This window comes from Motacilla alba, chromosome Z, assembly GCF_015832195.1.
Source record: "Motacilla alba alba isolate MOTALB_02 chromosome Z, Motacilla_alba_V1.0_pri, whole genome shotgun sequence".
NCBI classification, from domain to species: domain Eukaryota; kingdom Metazoa; phylum Chordata; class Aves; order Passeriformes; family Motacillidae; genus Motacilla; species Motacilla alba.
Window position 1 is genome coordinate 67,022,368 of NC_052046.1, and position 22,770 is coordinate 67,045,137.

A 22,770-nucleotide genomic window follows, 5' to 3' on the forward strand; every position below is an offset into this window, starting at 1 on the left:
GCTGCCTGACAGTCTAAAGGCTAAAAATAGGGTAGAAACCATCCTGTGAGCACCATGGTCCTTGATGAAGGAAGCAAAGTAGGCATTCTAGTCACTGGAGCAGGTTGGGAAGACCATAGTGGGAAAGAGTTTCCCTGAAACCTGTGCAGGACCTCTTGCCAGAGTAGGTGGATATTTTCAGGAGGAACTGGATCCTGTGGGGGATCCACACTGGAGGAGTTCCTGACGTGCCGTGGCTTGTGGCTCTCATGCTGGCGCAGGCAAAACATGTGAGAAGGAGAGAATGACAGTAGAAATATTATGGGCTTATCTCTCACTATCCAACTCCATTTTAATTGGCAACAGATTAATTTAGTGTTCCCAAAGTCAGGTCTGTTTTTCCTGTAATGAAAATTGGTAAGTGACCTCACTGTTTTTATCTTCACCCATAATATTTTCTATTTCTCCTCATGTTCTGTTGATGAGGAAAAATGAGAGATCAGCTGGGTGGAGGCCACAGTCAACTATTGCAAGGCCTTAATTTCTTTAGTCAGATATTTGTTTCAGATATCTGTAGTTTTTTTAAGTTTTCCTAGCAGGACAGAAAGCACCTTACCACTGGGAAAGTTTAAGTCTTGTGGTGTTGAAGTAGTGAATGACTGGTGTAGGAGTCCTTTTATGTGTAGATGAATTGGTTTTTGTAGAAAGTTTGTCAGATGTACAATTATATTCTAACATGGGTTTGGAACTGATTAAAGTTTAGTTATTAAACTAGAATGTCAGGAATTGCATGTCTGATGTCAGTTGTTGTGTTTGTATGTTGTGTTTTTTTTCTTAAAAGCAAACCAGAGCCTTACAAAAAATATTTCTTGAATCTCATACTGTAGACTCTCTTTGAAGCTATATGGTGTTCCCTAAGTTTCATAGGAACTTGTTACAGTAATTCTAGAGTTTCTTTATTCATCTGTAACCTTTTTATTTGCGTTGACAAGTGAAATACGTCCTTCCGTGTACAGTTAGTGTACTGGGGAACAGGAAATGTACAAGAAGTTCAGGAAATGTACAGGGAAATGCACAAAGTCCTATAGCAATTGCCTGTAGTTATCAACATTTTTGTTGATAGCTTCTTTCAGTTCCTTTTTGTGATTTTGGTGTTTGCCTCTATCTTTCTCATGCTGTCATTCTTTCTTGCTCAGTTTATTTTCTTCGTTTCCTGCATTCCCCTGTCTAGTGTATTGTGTTATTCTGTATAATCCTCTTCATATCCTCCTGCCCAATACCATTGTGAGCTGCCATAATTTTTGTGACTTAAGGCTCTTAATCCTACTGTTTATCTAATCAATGTCAGTTTTCTCAGAACAGAGCCTGCCAAATGCTCCTCTTCCTGGCAGCTGTGTCTTGGGTGTCCTAGTGTGATTTGAAACTTGCTCTCATTTGTCAGTTTTTCTATTCATTTGGCACATCATCCCTCCCTCTGTAATGAACAAGCTGATCCATTTTAGGTGAAAACAGCTTTGTTTTTTAATAGCAAAACTGTTTCTGTGAATTCATGTTTTATATTCCTTTAATTTTTCTTTTTTAGATGCTGGATGTCTATGACATTCTTCCTTTTGATAATCCAGATGGTGGCGTTTGGAAACAAGGATTTGATATCACATACAATGAAAATGAATGGGACAGTGAACCACTTCAAGTTTTTGTTGTGCCTCACTCACATAATGATCCAGGTAATATGTTAACTTAATTGATCTGAGGATCTAGAGACTTTTGAATTAGGAAATGCATTTCCACTTCTGTTAAGATTTGGGTTTTTTTGAAGCATACAAGTTAATATGTTAGAGTTAAGTCTAGCAAGGCCATGAAACAATTGTATGATTTAAGTGCCATTGACTTCTTATGACAGTTGTTATGATACAAGTTGTTTGTCTACTGAATTTATCAACTGGAGCAGAACTTCAGTGTTGAAATTGAAAAGTGATGAATTTCTGGTAACACATTCAGTTTATACATTGCTACATTAAATGCCATCAATTCTTATTTTGACTTTTTGGACTGCTATAGATATTTAATCCTCAGCCTGTACTAAAAAAATGTGCTTTTAGAAGATGTGACAATGGCAAATCTGAAGTTTTTGACCCTTTCTTCACTTTTTTTTTGTGCACACCCCCAACCTATAGTGGGATAATGAAAAGTCTAGATTTAAACAGAAATCTAGGTGAACCTACATAATTTCATTTACACCCAAGTGGGTTTACAGTGTAATAAACAAAATGGAGAAGTGTTCCTTTATTTGGAAGGACTTCTTGGTAAAATATACCAAGAAGTGAATTATACCACTACACTGTGGTCCCAATACATGTACACTGACCATGAGAGGCTGGTAGCATTGGTTGCTGTCATAGAAAGCCACAATTTTAAAGATATTAAATTTTACTAGTGTATATCTCTCTAAAATTTAATTTGTTGTATGAAGTACTGTGGATCTGAGTGAAGGTATAAACATAAATGGCTTTTATTTGCACATATATAGCATTTTCAAAGAAAATGAATGCTGGAATGTGGAATTTCTATATTACTGTCCAGTTATGACAGGTAAATGAATGCAGTATGGATAAGGTAAAAGTATTCAGAGCAAATAATCACACTATAGACTTAGATCTGCCTATTTATTGAACTATCTTTGAACCTGTGTCCGTTTATTTCCTCTCTGGTTGTAGTTCTCCTAAAGACTTCCCTTGAAAGAAGCAGCTCTGGCACATAATGAATCAAAGCAATCCTAAAGCAATATACAAAACTTCTCATTCTCTTGGGCTTACTGGAGTGAGGTGGGGAGTTTATCTGTCTCCCTTTTTTCTGCTGAAGCTGTTGGGATCATATCCTAACTGGTACAGGACTGCTGGTGGTCCACTAGAAGTCAGTGGCCTGGTGTCACATCTGCCCTCCAGGAATGTGTTTTCCTGAATTGAATAAACACCCTCTGTGCACAGTGCAGGCTGAGGTAACTTCTCAGGCACATGAGGTTTAGGAGCTGCAGGGAAATGTCCTGAGGTAAGCTGTGAAGAGATTTGCTGATAACCTCACCAGTGTCTATTCAAGTCATGGGGGACTTTTTCTGCAGGTTCTAGTGATTTCAATGTATGTGCAAGATATTTACCAAGAAATGGGGTTGGTAAAGGTATAACTGTATTAGCTCATCTGAAGCTACTTCCTCTTTAACTTCTCACATAACCAGTTATGCTAGTGAGAATGTGTAGCTCAGAGGCAAAGGGCCTTGAAACAACTTTGTCTAGTTGTTATCTAGTTGTCATCCCTGTTGTCTAGAATCACAGAATGCATCACAGAATGATGCAGTACTTCTAAATTAATTGTTGTTGTCTAGTTGTCATCCCTGCCTATGGTGTGTGGCTAGAAATTGCATGGTCCTTTCCAATCCAAGTCACTCTGTGAATCTATGAAACACAATCAGTAGGGAAGGTGGTGGTGAGTTTAAGTTCCACCTTCTTTTCTGGAGGATGACTGAATATGCCAGTACTCTGAAATGCTTTGTGATGCTAAATCTGGGTTAACTGCTTCTGTGTGAATTTAACCATGACCTGCAAATTTGGGATCTTTGTGCTTCTCTCTGCAGTAGCTAAAGTGTTTCCCTTTTGGGAAATGGGTTGAGAGTGGGTCTCCTTCAGACTTTTGATCAGTGGTGGCACAATTGCTGTAGTTGCTGGCAGTTAATGAAGATTTGAGCACCTCAGCAGCGTGTCTTAATCTTAAACCATGGGGAGAAATTTGGTTGTTGTGTGAGATTATAGCTATCTCAGATAAGTGGCAATTCTGTCAGAAGCAGATTAAGGAGTGAGCATATAACCTACTGTGCTGCCAGAGCCCTTATGCTGGCTCTCACCTGCTTCAGCTGTGGTGTTTTGTGGCTGCCTGAAGTGGAGGAGGCAGCTGAAATGCAAAGGGGAGAGCTCAGATCAGGGCTGGCAAGATTGTCAGCCAGCACAGATGGACTTGAAGGACAAGTTTTGGATATGACTGGAGGGAGGGAAAGACACCTCTAGCATATATTGATCTGTAATAATTTTGGTAATGTCTACTCATTAAATTATTTAAAAATTGAGACTTGTGATCTTTCTAAAATATGTGTGTACCAGTATCTCACTGCTGAATGCGGTGGTTACAGACCTAGTATAAGCAGCACTTAAGTGGAATTGAAAGTGACTGAAGTAGATTTTTCTCTTGCTTCTCAACCCACATGCAAGTGTATGGGCACAAAGGTCAGAACTAAACACTGCTTTTTAACACTTCATCAATTATGTATGACATTGGTAATTTTGCCTTACTACCACTCACATTAATCACCTTTTATTATTTAAGACAGCCTCCATTTCTCAGGAGGAGATCTATATAGGCCTAAGTCAGTGTTAAGGTGTAAGAAAACTTAACCATGAAATTTGATGCTGTTAATACACCATGGAGTTTCATGTAAGTTTTCTGTTGACTGGGTCTGGGTATGTTTTTCTGGTGACTTCACCAGAGCAGAGATTGCTTAAGCTGTTGTCTTGGCCACCAAAATACAAGAAATGGGCAGCTCACAAGTTTTTCTTGACATGCTGAATGAGGGAAATTAGAGCTTTATTCCTGGCTTATTTTTTAGTAGTTCTGTGTTTGCAGAAGAGGTGCAGTTCCTTTGGAAATAAGTAGGACTGTTTCAGAAAGGACATTTTTGACTGCTCATCAGTAGAAATTTCCTTTCCATTCTAGCTATGATGGCAGCAGATTTGGATGTACAAAAGCAAAAATAGATCTTGCATAAGACTTAAAATGTAAGAAGTTTGGTAGTACCTCACAGATCATGGCAGATTTTACTTTTTTGAAATGTGCAATAATTCAAGTTTTTAATTATGCTCATGAAATTAAGCCTGATAAATCAAATCATTCTTGTTTTGCCTGGAGCAGAGATCTTTTGCAAGTTAAGGTATGCTGTTGGAAAAGTAAATACACTGTCTTACTTTTTAAATTTCAGTGTATTTTCACCTACCTAAATTATTTTATTTTTGTACATATTTTGCAGGAGCAATAAGCTCATCTAATTCCTTTTGAATCAGAATTAATGCTCTGAAACAAGGATGTTTCAGGGGACTTTGTTTCTCTGATTTGACTATGTGAAACAGAAAAATGAGAAACAATCTTACACAGCTTTTAGTTTTAATTTGAGATTGCCTTACCATTGGGTTTTTCAAGTTTTACTTCACAGTCTTGACTGTGAGTAATTCATCTTTATTTTTGGTGAAATTAGCACTGAAGTGTTTTGTCAGAAACATCCATAAAATGTTAACTTGTATGTCAGTTCTGTATTTTACATCACAGAATGATGCAGTACTTCTAAATTAAAAAAAAAAAAAAGATATATGTATTCTCTACTTTAAAAGAAGGGACTTTTAAAATGCTGAATCTACAAAGCAGCTAATGCCAAATGATTTTCATGTGTAATCATACTTGCTAAAATTAAATTTAAAACTTAGCTTTTGGATTTATTTCTGATATTTATTGTTATTGCCTGAGTATGATTGATCAAACACACATGCACACCATGCTTAAGTTCTTTAGAGCTGTTCTCTAAGAGGTAAGAAGTCATGGCTACATGTCCTTTTTTAAATGTGTTTTTTGTTTGTTTGGTTTTTTGTTTATGTTTTGGCTTTTTTGTTTTTGTTTTATGAAAACCTTTTACTGTTGCATTTTGTGGAGCTTGGATGTAATTAAGAACAAGGATATCCTCACAGTTTATGACACTTTTTTTTTACTTCCTCAGCTATCAAAACAGTCACTTAACTGCGTCTTCTCACAGGAACTAGTTAGTTGAGAATCAAGCATAAATGTAAAAAACGAGGAAAAAAAAACCCTGATATTTTTACTAACTTGGGTGTACATTTTAAAGACCAAGAACTGACGTTCCACTAATATATTTGTAAATAGAATGCTTTTATTTTCTGGAAAGCTGTGTAGTGCTAGCTGAAATTTGTTTGTTTTATTTAAAACTGACATAAAATAAATAAATTACTCAAGTTTCTTGTGTTGCAGGAAGTGTCACTGATGGGTGAATTTTATACTCAGTGAAATTAATTATTATCTCCCGAAAAGTAAATCAGAGATGCAAACTTATATCAAAAATGCATTAGTCTAGTATATACTGGCATAATATTTCAGAAATTCATGAGATGATCTGCCTCTTATTAAAACAGACTTCATCAGAAACAAGAAATTTTTTTTTAAGGCACATTTCCTCTTAAACATTGGAGGGTGACTCGTGGAAGTAAGCAATTGAAAAGCCTATTTTGTTTTATTTCAAGAGTTATTTTAAACCAAAAGACAAAAATGAAAATCTTAAAAACCACCCCAGGAGTCTTGCAGGTACATGTAAGCAGTATCTAAATACTTTTGCTAGAAATGGATTTGTGATCCTTGTCATGATCAAACTGTTAAGTGCTTTTGCTTAATAAAGTTACTTTTTTTGAGTAATGCTAATTTGTCAGCTTCTGTTCTGATTTTGTCCTAAGTTTCCCTTTATCTCTATGTCTATGTCAACCATGCTAAGACACAAGACTGCCTTTCTCTAGTGCAAGGAGCTGATAGAGCTTCAAGAAAGAATTTGAACTTGAAAGTGTAGACAGGAATAGTGGCAAATCAGTTAATAAAATGTTTCAGGGGTTTTTGCAGAGCAATGAGTTGTGTTGATATTCAGAAATGATTCTTGGAATTTGCTGTCAAGCCAAGTAAATTTGCATTATAGTGGGGGAAAAATTCGATTAAACAAACAGCTGCATAACGATGATAAATTTCATGGAGGTGGGGAGAGACAGCAAGTTTCCACACTTTTGAGGACAAGCGTCAGAGAGAGAATCAAAAGGCAAGCAGCTCAGCAGTGTGTACCCTCTGTTGTTATCACATAGGCTGGCAGAAAATGAAAGTAGCTGGCAAAGTCCTCAATGTGTATAAGTCAAGCCTAGCATAATAATATGAAAGACAGTACTACTTTTTCTGTTGTTTACAGGGTTGTTAAACATTGGAATGGTGGAGTCACCATCCCTGGAGGTTTTAAAGGAAAAACTTCATGTGGTACTCAGTGTCGTGGTATGATTTACAAGGTGATGGTTAGTCAGAGGTTGGACTTGATAATTTCAGATGTCTTTTACAACCTCAGTGATTCTGTGATTTTGTGATTTTGATGTTGACAAAGGGCTTTATGTACATTTAAACCACAAAGCGTAATTTAGCTGTTAACAGCATATTTAGTCTTGGTAATTGCAGCTTTAAACTATGGCAATTTTTCCATGTATGGAAACTGTCTTTGTATTGAAAGTTTCCTTTTCTTTCAGCCAAGTAACAAATTCTTAGTTTGTGGATAAGCACAAAATGAACTTGAGTTGAAGATTCTTATGTTGTATTAGGCACTGAGGTGTGAAATAATACTCTAGCTAGCAACTGTACATTTATTTATCCATTCTTTTATTTAGCTTTTGATTTTGTTTATATTTTAATTTTTATTGTATGTCTCCATACAAAATTGAAGAGTCTCTGTAAGTCATGGGGTTTAGAGCAGCATACTTTAGGAAGGATGTGAAGGCACTGGGGTGCACCCAGAGGAGGGCAGTGGAGCTGGTGGAAGGGCTGGAAGGGCTGTCTTGTGAGGAGCAGCTGAGGAGACTGGGTTTGTCCTTTCTGGAGAAAAGGAGGCTGAGGGGTGAGCTCACTGCTCTCTGCAGTTTCGTGGGGATGTTGTTTCAGAGGCAGTTGGATAACACTCTTATTAGCTTTTGTTTTTTGGTCAACCCAGAAGTGGTCAGGCTGTTGGACTAGATGATAATTTTAGGCCTTTTTCAGTGCAGACTGTTCTGTTCAATTAATAAATAACTAGATGTATGGTAATTACATTTCAGAGGGCTTTCTGTTGGCTTTCAGCTAAATCTATGAATACCTGTAAAAATTTCCTCAGACTCTCTGGAGTGTATTCAGTTCAATGTGTTAACCATGTTACAATCTTCCTTAGCTTAATAAACTGAGTATGATAAAACAAAACATTTCATTATAACACTGTTCTTCCTACATCATAATGTATTCTTTTGTCAGCTACTTTGACATTTAAATCAGTGTTTCAGTTAGGCTGGTGTATTAATGTTTTAAAGAATGTTTCAGAAAAGTAATGTAAATTTGCTTTTATTGCTGCAATATAAAAATATTTTAAAATAGTTTATTATGATGATATTTTTCTGTACAGGAAAATCATAGGATGGTTTTAATTTATCCTCCTTTAGTTGTGTGCTAGGATGATACTGTCTCTTGCAGAAGAAATTTCTAATATAAAGCTATAAACTGGTAGTCTAATACATGTGGATATTTTTAATGTAATTATCAGTAAAATATTCCCTTGATTTGTTGAAAAGTAAATGAGAATTGAAAAAGAATAATTCGCTATGTGATCTCCATTCTTTAAGTGGAAGCATCTATTAAAAAACCAACCCAGACTGAAGTGGGAAGAGGTCAGAAAGAAATCTGATTACGAATTCAGATTATTCATCACATTTTTTTCAGCATTTCAACTATTGCATAGCAGTAATTTACTGTCAACTGGGGTTTTTTTTGTATTAAACTATTTCCATTCCTCCAAAGGAAGTATGTTTTAATTTTAGGCTTTAAGCCCTCACATTAACCACCTTGACAAAATGCATTTTCCCCCTTTAAGGCAGATTAGACCCCACTTGTCTGTCTGTACAGAAACTTGTGTCAAAGGTGATGAGTCCTCTAGGTGCTAAACATCTGTAAAAGAAAAAAAGAATGACCTAGAATTTTTCCTCTGGAGTGTTACAGTTTTATTTATTCTTTTGCAAATTAAAAGCAGTATTTCTGCATCTACCTAAGAAGAATGTTTGAGTTTTTTGTATCCCTAAAAGAAAGTATAATATATCCTTTCTGAGTAAATAGTCAGACTTTATTTAATTATGAAGGGTTTTTTTAAACTAAATTTGAGAATTATTTTTTTACTACTAAAAGTTTCTGCACTTATGTAACTTCCTTGAAACAATAGAATGTCATTGCATAACAGCCTAATCCTGTATCCTATAAGCAGACTGGCTCTATTAGAAAGGCAGTGGCTCTGCAGAACTTAATTGGTAAATCAGAGTGGAATTACTAGTGTAATATTTGTCTGGAGTGCTGTCTTCACATAGTGTGGAAGCTTTCACAAAATCTTAAAATGGACATACTTGACAAAAGCTGGTAGGAGTAGGAATGTGACGCTTTAGAGTAAGTAATAAGTAACAGACTTAATTTTTTCAGCTACAGTTACAGAAGAAAGATGCATATACTCTCAAATGCAAGATATTATGAAGAGGTTAAAAAATTTAATGTAAGACTGTAAAGTCTGAAAATGTTGTTAAAATTTCTTTTTCCTTTGCATCTCACTGAAGCACAATTATTTGAGTCTGTGTATTCTGTTGATAAAATTTTCTACTATGCAAAGCATAGAAAACTAGAAAGTGAAAAGTCCAATAATTCCATAAGTTTATACATTTAGGAAATAAAATGTGTAATCTTTGGTAAAAAGAAACTCCTTGGAAATTTAGCACTTCAAGCTGTCCATGACATGTAAAACTTTTTAAGAACAGTCGTTACTTAGCTTTTTCTGGGGAGTGAGAAGGAGCCTGTTCTTTTGGGGACTGTTCTCTAAAGAGACTAAGAAGCCAGTTCTCTAAACAGGCTTCATTTATATTTTCTTTTTCCTAGGTTGGCTGAAGACTTTTGATGATTACTTCAGAGATCAGACACAGCATATTTTAAATAACATGGTTATAAAACTTCAAGAAGACAACCGGAGGAAATTTATATGGTCTGAGATTTCCTACTTTTCAAAATGGTGGGACGGAATAGATAGCCAGAAAAGAGATGCTGTTAGAAGGTTTGAGCGCTGAACTTTTCTTCTGTGTATCTTGTCTTGAGATTTTGTGTATTTGACTACACTGTAAACTTGAGATTTCATTTGTGATGTGAAATTACTAGAAAAACCAACTGACTTCTTCAGTTCTGACTTTTTGGGCTTGGTTTGGTGTTCTCCCATTTGCAAAATAGCAATCTGCTCAGGGAAGTGGAGACAAATTACTGAGTTGCCTAAAAATTTGACTAAGAGTGCCCAAGTACAACCATGAACATGTCATTCAAATTGTAAGGGAGTAGCAAATATAATCTTTATTTGAAATCACACTAAGGAATTTGCAATAAAATAAATACATCTTTTATACTAGTTATTTATATGTGGTATTTTTTTTCCTTGTTATAACACACAAAAGATTTTTTGTGATTTTTATTTGAATAAGAATTTGTGAGTTTCTTTTGTGTTAAAGTACAAAGGGTTTTTATAAACATGCATCTGCTTTAATGGTAAAGTAGAACATACTCTACACTCTTGCTCTTCTAAGTAATTTTTGAAATCACAAGTCAAAATGGAGTAAAGAAGTGAAAGGTTTGCCGAGGCATTGAGACAAGGAAGCAGGCTGCTTGGATAAACTTGCAGTATGGATCTAGTTTGGAATTTTCAAATTAGAAAGTTTGAAAAAAAAGTTTGAAAAGTCTAGTTGGGACTTTTTTTCTTATTTTTACTTGGCTTTTTTTCATATTTGTACTTGACAGTTCTTAGCTCATCCTTGTGATAGCCTCCTTCTCATGCCCCTCTTTGAGATGCATGTGTTCAGTATGCATTAAGTCTGTGACACCTTCACAGACTCACAGATTAGGTAAAGATGGAAATTTGGGATCTAGGCAAAAAAGCTACTTATTAGAAAAAAATTATGTGCAGTGGGTGAGTGCACATAATGTAGCACAGTTATAGCACAGCTGTGTGGTGTTTTGACGTAAAAATATCTCTTGGAACACAGTAAACAGTAAATGACAGTCACTAGGGAGCTATGTCTTCTCTTCAGATGAGTCAGGTATTCGTTAAGCTGCACTTGAGACTGGAGAAGACTTTGGAGAAGCTGCACTTGAGATTATTTTTGTTGCATGATTTTCATTACTCTTATGGGTACCATCTGTGATGGGACTAAGTTTTGATGAGTTCACTGTGGAAGTAAACACTTGAAGTGTGTTTGAAGTAAACACTTCCATGCTGGTGACCAGTGTAAGTGCTGAAACTGTAGGGGACCGCCTGGAACTGGGAGTGTGATCTTTATGTTCACTGACAATGGAGAGACCAGGTCATCCTGTGACCTGTTTCAAGAAGGCATTTTGATGAGTGAGATGTTCTGAAGCATTTCTAAATACAATACACTTCCAAGATCTATCAGCTCTCTAAAACTCTAAAAAGAATATTAGATCGAAGGTGGGGAGATATTTCAAGCAGTGCTTGAAATGTGCAGTGTCTAAGCATCTTGCTCAGTTGGCCTTCAGTGCTCTGGTATATTTATATTATTTTAGTAATCTGTGCAGGAAACTGCTTTCTTCCTGATTTTTTAAAAAAATCTAATATAGCACATGCAGTAGAACTGTTTTCTTTGCACAAGGACACAAAATACTTCCCTGTTCAGCAGTTCATTTTTTCCCTGTTCGATTAAAGAAATATAGCCCAGTGATGGAAGATGCAAGAACAGTTTAGATTTTGGAATCACATTGCTGGTGATTGCCTGTTGAGTATACAGAAAATGATTTTAAGAGTGTGTTTTAATATGGAAGATTCTGAATATGACTTATGTATTTTTCAGGTTAATAAAAGATGGACAATTTGAAATAGTAACAGGAGGATGGGTCATGCCTGATGAAGCTTCTTCTCATTATTTTGCTTTAATTGACCAGCTCATAGAAGGACACCAGTGGCTAGAAAAGAACCTTGGTATGTACATTAATCTGAAATTTAACTATGTTAATACAAGAAGTCAGTCAGAAAATACTTCTTTGTTAAATTTCTGAGGTGCTAAGCAGGCTCTTTTTACTCAGCTTTCCTGAAACATTAAATCAGACCACTTACAGGAAGCTGTTGGATCAAGTCTGGTATTTGCTATTCATGTTTGCAGATAAAAGTTCCTGGACAAAGTGTATTTGAACAATTTTTTGCCACAGCATTTTGTCTTGATCAATGTAAGACATTCATATAATATTGTCATAACCAAATACTAACACTAAATCATGTTGAATTTTAGATCCCATGTCTGGTCTAAACAGCCTTTAATTGCTTTTTCTGTCTTTTGAATATTATGACAAAATTCTTAAAATGACTTAAAAATTGATACTGCTTTTGTGTGTTTGGATCTGTTCTGCCTGTTCTGTGTTCATTATGTGTTCATTAGATTCTCTTCTGTAAGGCTTTAAAAAAAATATTAATATGTAGCAGGCGTAGTAGTAGTTATAAAGCCTAATCCCATAGTAATGTTAGAATGGAGGAATTAATGGCTGCAGTTACATTGGCTGAACTGTTTTGGTGCCTTTGGATGTTCTTTTGTTTAGATCCATAAGAGGAGAGAAACCTTTTGTATAGAAAATATTTGTACAGTGATTTTAATAATAAATTGACATTATTTCACCCAATTAACTGAAATTATTTTGGAAAGCTGTTTCACTCTTGTTCTTAGATTGCAATTTCCATAAACTCAGCTTGACATAATTGGAGGGGGAAGGGAAGACCTAATAAAAGGGTAATGCGTTCCTTACTGTGTTCTTTTGGAAAGACAGTAAAAAGTGCCAAAGGAACCTTGTTGATGAATTAACAAGAGTTAGATGTAGCTTCTTTATTTACTAGCATGAAGTTCAGTGAAAAGAGAGTATTAATAAACCGGATTCTATTGATCAACAAACTAATTTAAAAAAATAGTTCTGAAACCAAAAAAGGTTAACATTATTTAAATAACAGTAAAATTCCAACAAGCTATTGCATTTATCTATCCACATCCATTCATTTTCTTTCAACTTTCTTTTTAATTGTAATATCTGTATACTACTTTAAGTGAAAGAGGGTGTGTATCAAGTAGTGATTCCAAATAAAGATGTTTGATGCAAATTTGAAACAGTGTAGCAATGAGTACTATTCTAAAGTTTTAATTTTTTTTTAGAATGCCTTACCTACAAGATATTTGCCTTACTTATAAGATATTTTGTTTGTTTGTTTGTTTGTTTGTTTAACTGTTTAATTCTAGTTTTTTAATTCCAGGGTTCTGCAGGAGGTTTAACACTTAACTGGGTATATAATCTTGGACATGTTATCTTTAGTACTCTTATTTGAATTGGAATAATTTTGTTTGAGTGAAAAGTAAAGCTTTTTACTTTTGTCATCAGGAGTAAAACCAAAGTCTGGATGGGCAGTTGATCCATTTGGGCATTCACCAACAATGGCCTACCTTCTGAAGCGCGCAGGATTTTCCAAAATGCTTATACAGAGAGTTCATTATTCAATTAAAAAACATTTTGCAACACAAAAGACACTAGAATTTTTTTGGAGACAGAACTGGGGTATGTGTTCTTCCTTTATGTCAATTTATTTTGATAATTTACACAGGTAAAATATGAAGAAAACTTGAATAAGTACTGTGGAAATATTTACAGGCAAGATTTAGCAGAATTTGTCTAGACATGAAAATTTTAAATTTGCAATTCTGTTTAAAAAAAAGGCTTTCATTTAGCTTAAATTTATGAGATTTTTTTTTCTTTTTTCCTCCCTCTTTGAATAACAGAAGGGGAATTGAGAATATTTGTGAGTTAGGGAAGGCACTAAATGTAAAACTGATATAGTTGCTGTTGTTCCTCTGATCTTTTCTTTTCACTTTTATTTTTGCTTTTACTTTCTTTTGTTTTTTCCATTCTCTCATATTCCTTGCAAAAGTAAAAGGGATGAAAAATTCTTTTACTTATTTTTACTTCTTCCTCCTATTCCTTTATTTCCTACTATGTGGAAATAAAGTGTAGGAGGAGGAACATTTCAACTAATTTGAATATTGTGCTAATGAGGCAATGACAGAAGGGTGATTGGCTTTTTGTTTGGTTTTTTCTTTGTTTTGTTTTGATATTTTGTTTTTTAAGTTGTTGTTTTAATCCATTAAAGTTTAAAAGATGTTTTGTTACTGTGTTTTGTTACCTCTAAAATTCTGAAAATCACAAGTTTTATCTAGGTAAAACACACCTAACATTTGTTCCTGTCTTTCCCAATCAGCTGGTGCTTCACTAGACCACTCCAATCTTGGTTGTATCTCTGTTTTACCCTCTTTATACATATAAGGTACATACAAAAATAGACTCAAGCTGTGGATATTCAAAATAAGAAATTGTCTTGGTGTGGTAACTTTCTAGTACAATCCTTGGACTGAGAACATGAGAGTGATTTACTTTTGGCAAATCTGAAAAGGTTTTTTTTTTAAATTTTACTCTATTTAATTCCAGATTTGGGATCCAGTACAGATATTCTTTGTCATATGATGCCTTTCTATAGCTATGATGTTCCTCATACTTGTGGTCCGGATCCAAAAATCTGCTGCCAGTTTGATTTCAAACGACTTCCTGGAGGAAGAGTAAGTTGCCCTTGGAGAGTCCCACCAGAAGCCATTCATGCTGGAAATGTTCAACACAGGTACAGTTTTTACATACTCCTCAAGGGAATAAACTTAAAAAATGTAACAATGCTAGCCAAAGATGACATCTGTGGCATAGCTTGGTGAATTTAGCTCTGCTGTCATTCAACCCCAGTGAGGAGCTCAGCTCCTCTAAGCTCACTGCTGCCCTGGTGGAGCGGGGAAGAGAATCAGAAGAGTAAAATGAGAAAACTCATGAGTTGAGATGCAGAAGAGGCCTTGGCTCTGTGCAAGCCCTGTTTAGAAATAACAAAATCATCTCTCTGTTGCCAACCCTGTCATCAGAGCAAATCCAGATCACAGCACCATACTGGCCACTGTGACTCTGCCCCAGCCAAAACCAGTACACGCTTTTAAAATAAGCTTGTCATGGGTAAACAATACTTATGACATAACCTAGTGTTTGCTTCTTAGTTGGGAACATAACTGTCAGTGAAATTAGAGAAAAAGTTATACTTAAGGAAGGGACATTTGAAAAAATTTTCTGTTCGTGATACATGAGTCCATCTCTAAATGACAGTCAGAACACAGTGGTCTGTTTGGACTCGTGTTACTGGTTTACTGTGCTTTTTGTGAACACAGTGTGAATTTTATGAACAGTGATCTTTCTGCTGCAAGTGGAACTACAAAAAGTGGGATACTTACTATGGTATATCCTTGAAAAACTTGGCATCCTGTGGCCTAAGTTTCCTGAAGTGCAAACCTTAAGTTAATTGATTCCTGTTTTTTTGTACCCAGGGTGAAAATTCCTGTTTCTTTGTGCCCAGGGTGGAAATTCCTATTAACCTCAGTTTTACTTTTCAAACAGAAACTTTGAGTTGTTTTGCCACAGTTAAGAATCAAATTTACACTTCCACAAAGCTGCTTCTCAAATTTGGGTGACGGAGCAGGGGGTGGAGGTAGTGAGTTGGGGAGGGAGAGTAAAGGAAGAAAAAAAAACAAACAAAAAAAAACCAAAAGAAAGGGAAGTGAGTTGAACTGCCAAAGGTGTTACCAGAAAATAGTTGTATTCTATGGTCCTATTGCTATCTTCAGGTTTCACACTACATCAGGTTTCCAGACATAAAAGTTGAGGCAGCTGTTTATAATTGCTGTGTGTACCAAAAGCATTAAGGAGAGCTGGGTGACTTTTTTGGTCCCTGGTGCTGAAGTTTTAAAGTGATGATGTGATTATGTTGCACTGCTTGTCTACATGTCAAGTATGGATCACTTTTTTTTCTGAGTATAAATTCTGACAAGCATAATGAAAACTTCACCTAAACAAAATTCAGTTAGAAAATATTACTGAAGATAAAACCAAAATTAAGCAGAATACCTTACAGCTGCTGTATTTAAAGGTAGAAATTGGAATGATGATAGGAAAAAGGAGGTTTTAATAAAGTAGAGAAAAGAAAGATGATGGTGACAGGAGAAAAGTAGAAAAATTGTGATACATCTGGTGCCTATTGCATGTGAAGGAAAATTCATATGTCATTACATCAAAGTTTTAAAAAATAAAAATCTTGACTGTATATCTCAATTAGCTGAGACAAGTATTTCCAGAAGAGCAACAGCTTGTATAACAAATACCTGAAACATAGAGGCTATAAATTTAATTTAGAGTGTCTGCTTGAAATAGTCTTTTTAAGGGTCTTGGTTTTTAATTTTTCTTAATCCCTGCACTTCCTAGATGCAACCTTTGCATAACAATCTAAATTAGATCTTGTAAAAGAAATGGGTTTTCACTTGTCAAAGGATATTTAAGAATATGATAAATGGGGCAGGGATGTAGTGAACATATGATCAAGTTGAAGTGATTATTGTCTCAATATGGTCTCTGAGACTTAATATTTTGCATCAGCTTTTTAGATAAAAGCAGTTCTGGTGTCTAACAGGGAATTGAAACATCAGTATGCTGTATGATACCTATGGGAAAAGTAAAACTAACACGTGGTCTTTGAGTTGGAAGCCTGGATTATATACATTCGGAGCATTCGAACCACACTTTAAGTGTCCAGTTTCAAATAAACCCACTAAAACACAGGAAGTGATGTTTTGATGGAGAATGCTAAAACATGCTATGTGTGTTTTTTGAAAAAGCTGGAATACTGTAAACAACCAAAAATATTATTGATCTGTCTTCGGTAATAACATGTTTCACAGTTGTTATGATGAGGAGATATATGAGTTCCAGAATGGAAAAGTCTATCTTTACATCATAAGTTTTTCAAGGTTATAGGTTTGCAGCGCTCTAATTAATTTGCCTCTTATCTCTGATTGCTTTAAGACTAGAAAAATACAGGACATTCATGGGTTGGAAAAAAGTTGATTAATTTAGAGACCAGGTTTAGATCACTGACTTTCTTTCATGCCAAAGCTAAAACAAAAATAATAAAACCCAGACCTAGAATACTCAGCTGGGACTGTTGCTTTTGATTTCAATACTGTTTTGGGTTTACATATGTATTAAAGGAGATGCTGAGTTGAAAACTTCAGACTAGTAGTTGGGTTTTTCATTGCCTTGCCACTTAAGTAGTGACCTGGTAAGAAGGAATGAAGCAGCAACCTAACTGAAAACCTGTACTTGTTTAATTACACTTCATAACAGCTTAGGTTATAAAGCCTACTGCTGCACTTTGCACTTGCCCTGATTTGCAGCTGCATCCTTATCCATATGTTTGAACGCTGAAGTGTGAAGTTTTTCACACTAGGAAGAAAAAGCATCTGTTGGTTGTTGTTGTTGGGGTTTTTGTTTTTTTGTTTGTTTGTCTGTCTGTGGGGGTTTTGTATTTATTTTTTGGGTTATTATTTTTCTTCCTTGAATGGAAGTAAGTTGTTAGCAGAAGCATAGTTTGTTTCAGTGTGTGTCTCTTTCTCTCCCAAGCATGAAATAGGACAGAATCTTTGCTGCAAGTTATGTGCTTCAGAGAAGAAGAAGTAGGACTTTCCTCTTCACCAGCTATTGTTCAAAAGACCAGTTTTGCCCTTCAACTTTATCTTTACGATTGCGTTGTATGGTCATGTGGTGGTTAGTGTTTGTGATTGCCTACCTCAGGTGGCTATTGCTCCTCTTCCTTTGACATAGGAAGGGTCAAAACCAGCCATGTTTATTGTTTTGGAACTTATTTACTCAAATACTTGGTTTTTTACATTAAAGGAAGTCATGGCCCAAAAATATTTTCTTCATTTGTGAAATGTCTCAAGCTTTCAGTGAAAGCTTGAAAACAAAATCTGAAAACAAAAGCTTGAAAACAAAAAGTTTATTGTGGCTGATCTCCTGTGTGGTTTTCAGATTTTCATTCAGGTAGGCAGGATAAACATACCAAATGTACCTAATTCTGTTTAATGGGGGAACAATAAAGGGACAAAATTGATGAGACTCAGTGGAAGCTTTTTTTTTCCCTCCAGAGGTACTTTTTGTCTTCACTGTGCTCTGTCTGGACCTTTCTTCTGTCACTTTCACATTCCTGTATGAATTATTGATTTAGAAAGTTATTTGAGAGAAACACAGAAGCATATAACTGAATTGATGTTCTTTGGTGTTTTTGCAATTAAAAGTGGTTTGCAATGGAGGAAGATCCTGCTGTTCCCTGAAAAACACATAATAATCCCACAGTTATCAGTACTTTAAGAAAGGGAGGTACTGATGAGTTTTGCTGGATATTTGGAAAGAAACCCGAGGAGGACTTTAAAGAGCGATGTCAAAGTCAAATATCCTGTTACCTGTACCTATCCTATTTTTCAAGAGATTCAACACTAAAGTATGTTTTCAACCATAGCCTATATGTGGAAAATTTGAATTAGATTGGATTGGCTCCTTAGAAGGAAGCATTGCCAAGTCTTGTGTCGTGCCAATGTTTCTGGTAGCTGTGTGGTGAGGAAACTTCTGTGTTTAAATCTTACAACCTGTTGAAAGTCATGGAAAGTATCGATTGGCAATCTAAACTATAAATCTGCTAATAGACAGGGGACAGAGGGAAGCCACTAGGTGGGTAAATTCTAGTCTCATTAGAACTCTGTAGATCTTTGACTAAAGTTAATATTGTGGCCCCTTTCTCCCTCCAGAATACAGTCACATCTTGTTGTTTATGCAGTTCTTCTGCAATCAGATAAATAAGTAAGCTCTGACATGCTTCTCAAAGAAAGAGGGGTTTCAAATATATTTGACTACAAGTTCTGCATAAATGCTTAAATAGCAATTCTTCAAGAGTGTCAGTTGAAAGGTGATTTTGCTAGATCATCTATTAAAAAGACATGGAGAAACAAAAGAACCTCATTAGAATCTGAATTTTCTGGTATTTTGTCTTTAAAGCCTTGGAATTTGTGTTTCTGTTTTCTTAAAAATGTTACTATGGTTTTTATTTCCTATGAGAATTATTTACAGAATTTTAAATAGAGGGTATCAGCATCTGAAGATGCTTATAATAATGGTGACTTGGAGGGGGACAGTTGAAAATGGACTTTTTCAGTAACCTAGATGCCAGACTTATGATTCTTAATAAATTGCTGCAGTGGAACTGATAGTTTACCCATCCTAGAATTAGTAGGTGCCAAAGGGTAATTCTGCAGTTTTTTCTGTGTGTGCATGTGTGATTATTTTGTTTCTGGGTTTGGTAGGTTAGGGTTTCTTTTGGTTAAGGCCAAAATCATAAAAGTAGTGGGTTTAATTTTTCAGGACTCAAAGACTCCAGAAGGATGGCTCTAAGGCATGTAAGAACCTGGCTGAAGGGAGAACAGTGATTTTTAGCAGCAAACTTCCTCCTGCTTTTTTTTTTTTTTTTTTTTTTTTTTTTTTTTTTTTTTTGCAAGGCTGGAGTTCCTCAGAGATTAATCTGTGGGCAGTTTTTCTGCCAAGGACATGAAGATATAAGCAAAGTATCAAAGGAAGGTGCCAGAGGGGATGAAAAGAACTTGCTTATTATTGTACATAGGGGCTGGAGAGTATTAGGATTGTTATCTAAATATAAAGCAGATAAACATAATTTGAACTGGAGGTTAGTTTTGGCACAGGCACAAATTGATCCAGACTGCCCTACTGCTTGAGATGAAGCTTGATAAGCTTATTGAAGGATTTAATTAGCATGGTGTTTACAACAATAGTAGGTCGAATATGGTTTCCCAGTGGGGGGAATTGCATCCAGCTTTTTGTTATGAAGTGAGATAACAGAGTTTTGTATGCGTTCTTTGGGGTCATCCTAATGCACAACTTGGTATCTAAGAATTGTCTTGCCAAATGCTGACTTTTTTCCACCTGTTTTCTGAATTGCTCTTCTTTTTTTCTCTCCTCAAGGGCTTGGATTATATTAGATCAATACAGGAAGAAGTCAAAGCTTTTCCGTACAAAAGTTCTGTTAGCTCCACTTGGGGATGATTTCCGCTACACTGAGAGCTCTGAATGGGATCAGCAGTACCAGAATTATCAGAAGCTGTTTGATTATATGAATTCTCGTCCTGAGTGGCATGTTAAGGTAACTACAATACATTTTCTGGTTTGTGGAGAAAACAGTATTTCCCAATATTCTGTGATTCTTCATTGAAAAAGTAATTGTGGTTAGGTTTGGGTTTTTTTCAAATGTGAATCTTTATATATTATTTAACAGCGATTGATGTGTCTTGGTAGCTTACGTATTTTTTACCTTTACTACCTTCTCTCCCCCCAAAACAAAAACGTTGCTGTTAATAATATTGGCTTGAAAACTATAGATAGTTTCCAAACTAGATTAATTTGGAGAATAGCTAGTAGGTTTAATTGTTTTCTTAGCCTGTTTTCACAGGCTTCAGGCATTGTTACTTAAGGCTCACAGACTTTGGTAATTCAAACTATTGTATTATCTTATTAGTAGCTCAAGAAGATTTTGCTGCTTTATTTGTGTCCTCTTGGTTTTACATACCAAAACAAATCAAAAAATCCTAAGAGATGCCATTTGGCACGTGTTGTTGAATACAATAAAATCTGAGACTGACCTGACTCAAAGGACTGAGTATATTAACACAATTATCAGAGGAGGTATCACTTCAAATCAACAGTTATGTGTAAGAGTTAAAACACACATTCATATGCTCTAATGTGTACTGGTACTGGTACTTCTTGAAGTACCAGTCCCTAGGGACTTCTGGTACTATAGATGTTCTTTGTATTCCGACAACGTCTCATGATCTTTTGGCATGACATTAACAAATGGGGGCCAGAACCTTGGGTTTTTTGAGTGTTACCTGAGAGTGTGCTTTTGCTTGCTTTCACATTTAGGCTTTTTTTGAAACCTGGTCTGGTATCTTTCATATGGTTTGTGCGTGCATCTGTTTTCCCTTATATTTTCTGGGACCTCCCCTCTTCTTCCCACTGTGCATTTGAGTAGTGTCTGTAGTATGTTATTACATTCTGCTGACTTCTGGACTTGTATTCTGCATAAGAAAGATGATTTCTTGGGATTATATCTTATCTGAAAACTCGACTTTATGTGTTTCCTATGGGATCTGGGTGACATGATGTATGGTGAGGGACCACTATGTCTTAGTGGAGGGAGACAGACCTGGAGAGTACTCTTCAAATTTCTGAAATCTAAAGCCCATATTTTAAAACTTAAGCTTGCTGCTATCACTAGCTTTACTTCTGTAAAAAATGTGTGTACTGTACAGGTAATTACTCTTTGGATACTAACAGCAGCATATTTTCTGAACTTCTTACTAACCTGTGCTTGTTTATTTTGCCTCTGGGGCGAAAACTGAAGGCTCTGGCTCTGAAGTCATTCTTTAAGAACTAGTGCTGTCCTGAGACTTCTGAAAGTTTCTCTTCTGAAAGGTTCTGCTCAGCTCATTGTCAAGGATTCTAGCAGTCTGCTTAATTAAGCTGGGTGTGCCCATCTGGAGTCACATTAAACCCTTGGCTCCCTCATGGAAGTATCTGACCCTTTTTCTGGTTTTTAATATCCGGACAAAAAGATACAAAATCCTCTGGGTCTGCTGCTTCATACCTAGGATATTTTGATTAGCTGGAACACTGTTGGCATCAGAGCATTTCTCCTTTCCATTTTGTTCAGATACTTAGGTTTTCCTCTCTCTGTTTTTGTTCTTTTTTTTTTTCTTTCTTAGTTTGTTGCCTGTCTGTTGGGTAGTTTTGGGTTTTTTTGTGTTTTTCTGGTTTGGTTTGATTTTTTTTTTTGTTTGAAACTGATGTCATTTATTCTTGAGAATATGAGCTTAAATGGAGACACATTTTCTTTCTTTCACACTCTTCTGCACTTTCCCTAGTGGAATGTAACTCCACAGGCAAGTAGAAGGACATGCTCAGCTATGTAAGAATCTAGATTATATAAAGGAAGAGTTCACATTTCTTCCTGAAGTGCTGATATGCCTAGGATATTACTGCTTACACAAGGGAGTGCCTACTCTGCCTTTCTGATCTGAAGGGAGATTTACTCTTTCAGACAGCTCTTTGTGATGTTTATCTAGGGGATATGTCTGTTAGCATTGAGATTCTCCTGCCAGCCACTATTCTGTTCTAAAAGTGTGTGGTACATCACTGTAAAACATACCTATTTTGCTCTTTAGGAATTCAATCTCCCATTCAGAGATTTCCTTTGCATCTATTATACATAAATTAAGCTGAGTCTTTTACTATGCCAATAGAAGACTCTACCTGGTTATTCTGCTGTTTCCATTCACCTGACTTTGATGCTTCCTCTGGTGAGAGTTTACTCTGAGTCAATGCAGAAGTGAGATCATCTCTGTGTTGTCTCTTGGTGCATTGGTTTTGTTTTTTGTTTTCTACTTTTAGGTGCCTATAATAGCGAGGGAGAAGAGCAAGTACCCTAAAAGTGCCTAATAAGACAAAGTTTACCAATGGTGGGGTTTCAGGGACAATATTTATCTTTCTCTGCTTTACTGCCATTTAAAGTGGCAAGTTACTATATTGTCTCCACCTAACAAATACTTGGATGATCTGAACAACTTTGAAGTGAAAGTGTTTGGGGTTTTTTAAAGGATTAAAAAGTGTGATTTTGTTGTTAGAGAGATAGTCTGATACTCCTTATATTCCAAGTCACTTTTTAAAAAAGATTTTTACTAAAACTTGGTTTTGTGTTGTAAATTGCAGCATGCTACATTGCATACTTGTTGTTAAACCTAATAATAGTAATAGGAAATAAAGTTACTTGATATTATCATTTTAGTTTACAGTGAGGATATTTCTGGTAACATAATGTGGTCTTCTGTCCTGTTCCAA

General features: G+C 35.7%; 1 protein-coding gene across 2 annotated transcripts in view; it reads left to right on the forward strand.

Annotated features, from left to right (window-relative positions):
• The window catches only part of MAN2A1 (mannosidase alpha class 2A member 1), a 106,025-nt gene that overhangs the window by 18,505 nt on the left and 64,750 nt on the right, over positions 1-22,770 (forward strand). For both annotated transcript variants that reach the window (XM_038123341.1, XM_038123342.1), the window contains exons 3-8: positions 1,562-1,706; positions 9,754-9,925; positions 11,721-11,848; positions 13,285-13,458; positions 14,383-14,569; positions 19,840-20,017. In XM_038123341.1, coding sequence (XP_037979269.1) covers positions 1,562-1,706; positions 9,754-9,925; positions 11,721-11,848; positions 13,285-13,458; positions 14,383-14,569; positions 19,840-20,017 — 984 coding nt within the window. The remainder of the gene's footprint in view (positions 1-1,561; positions 1,707-9,753; positions 9,926-11,720; positions 11,849-13,284; positions 13,459-14,382; positions 14,570-19,839; positions 20,018-22,770) is intronic.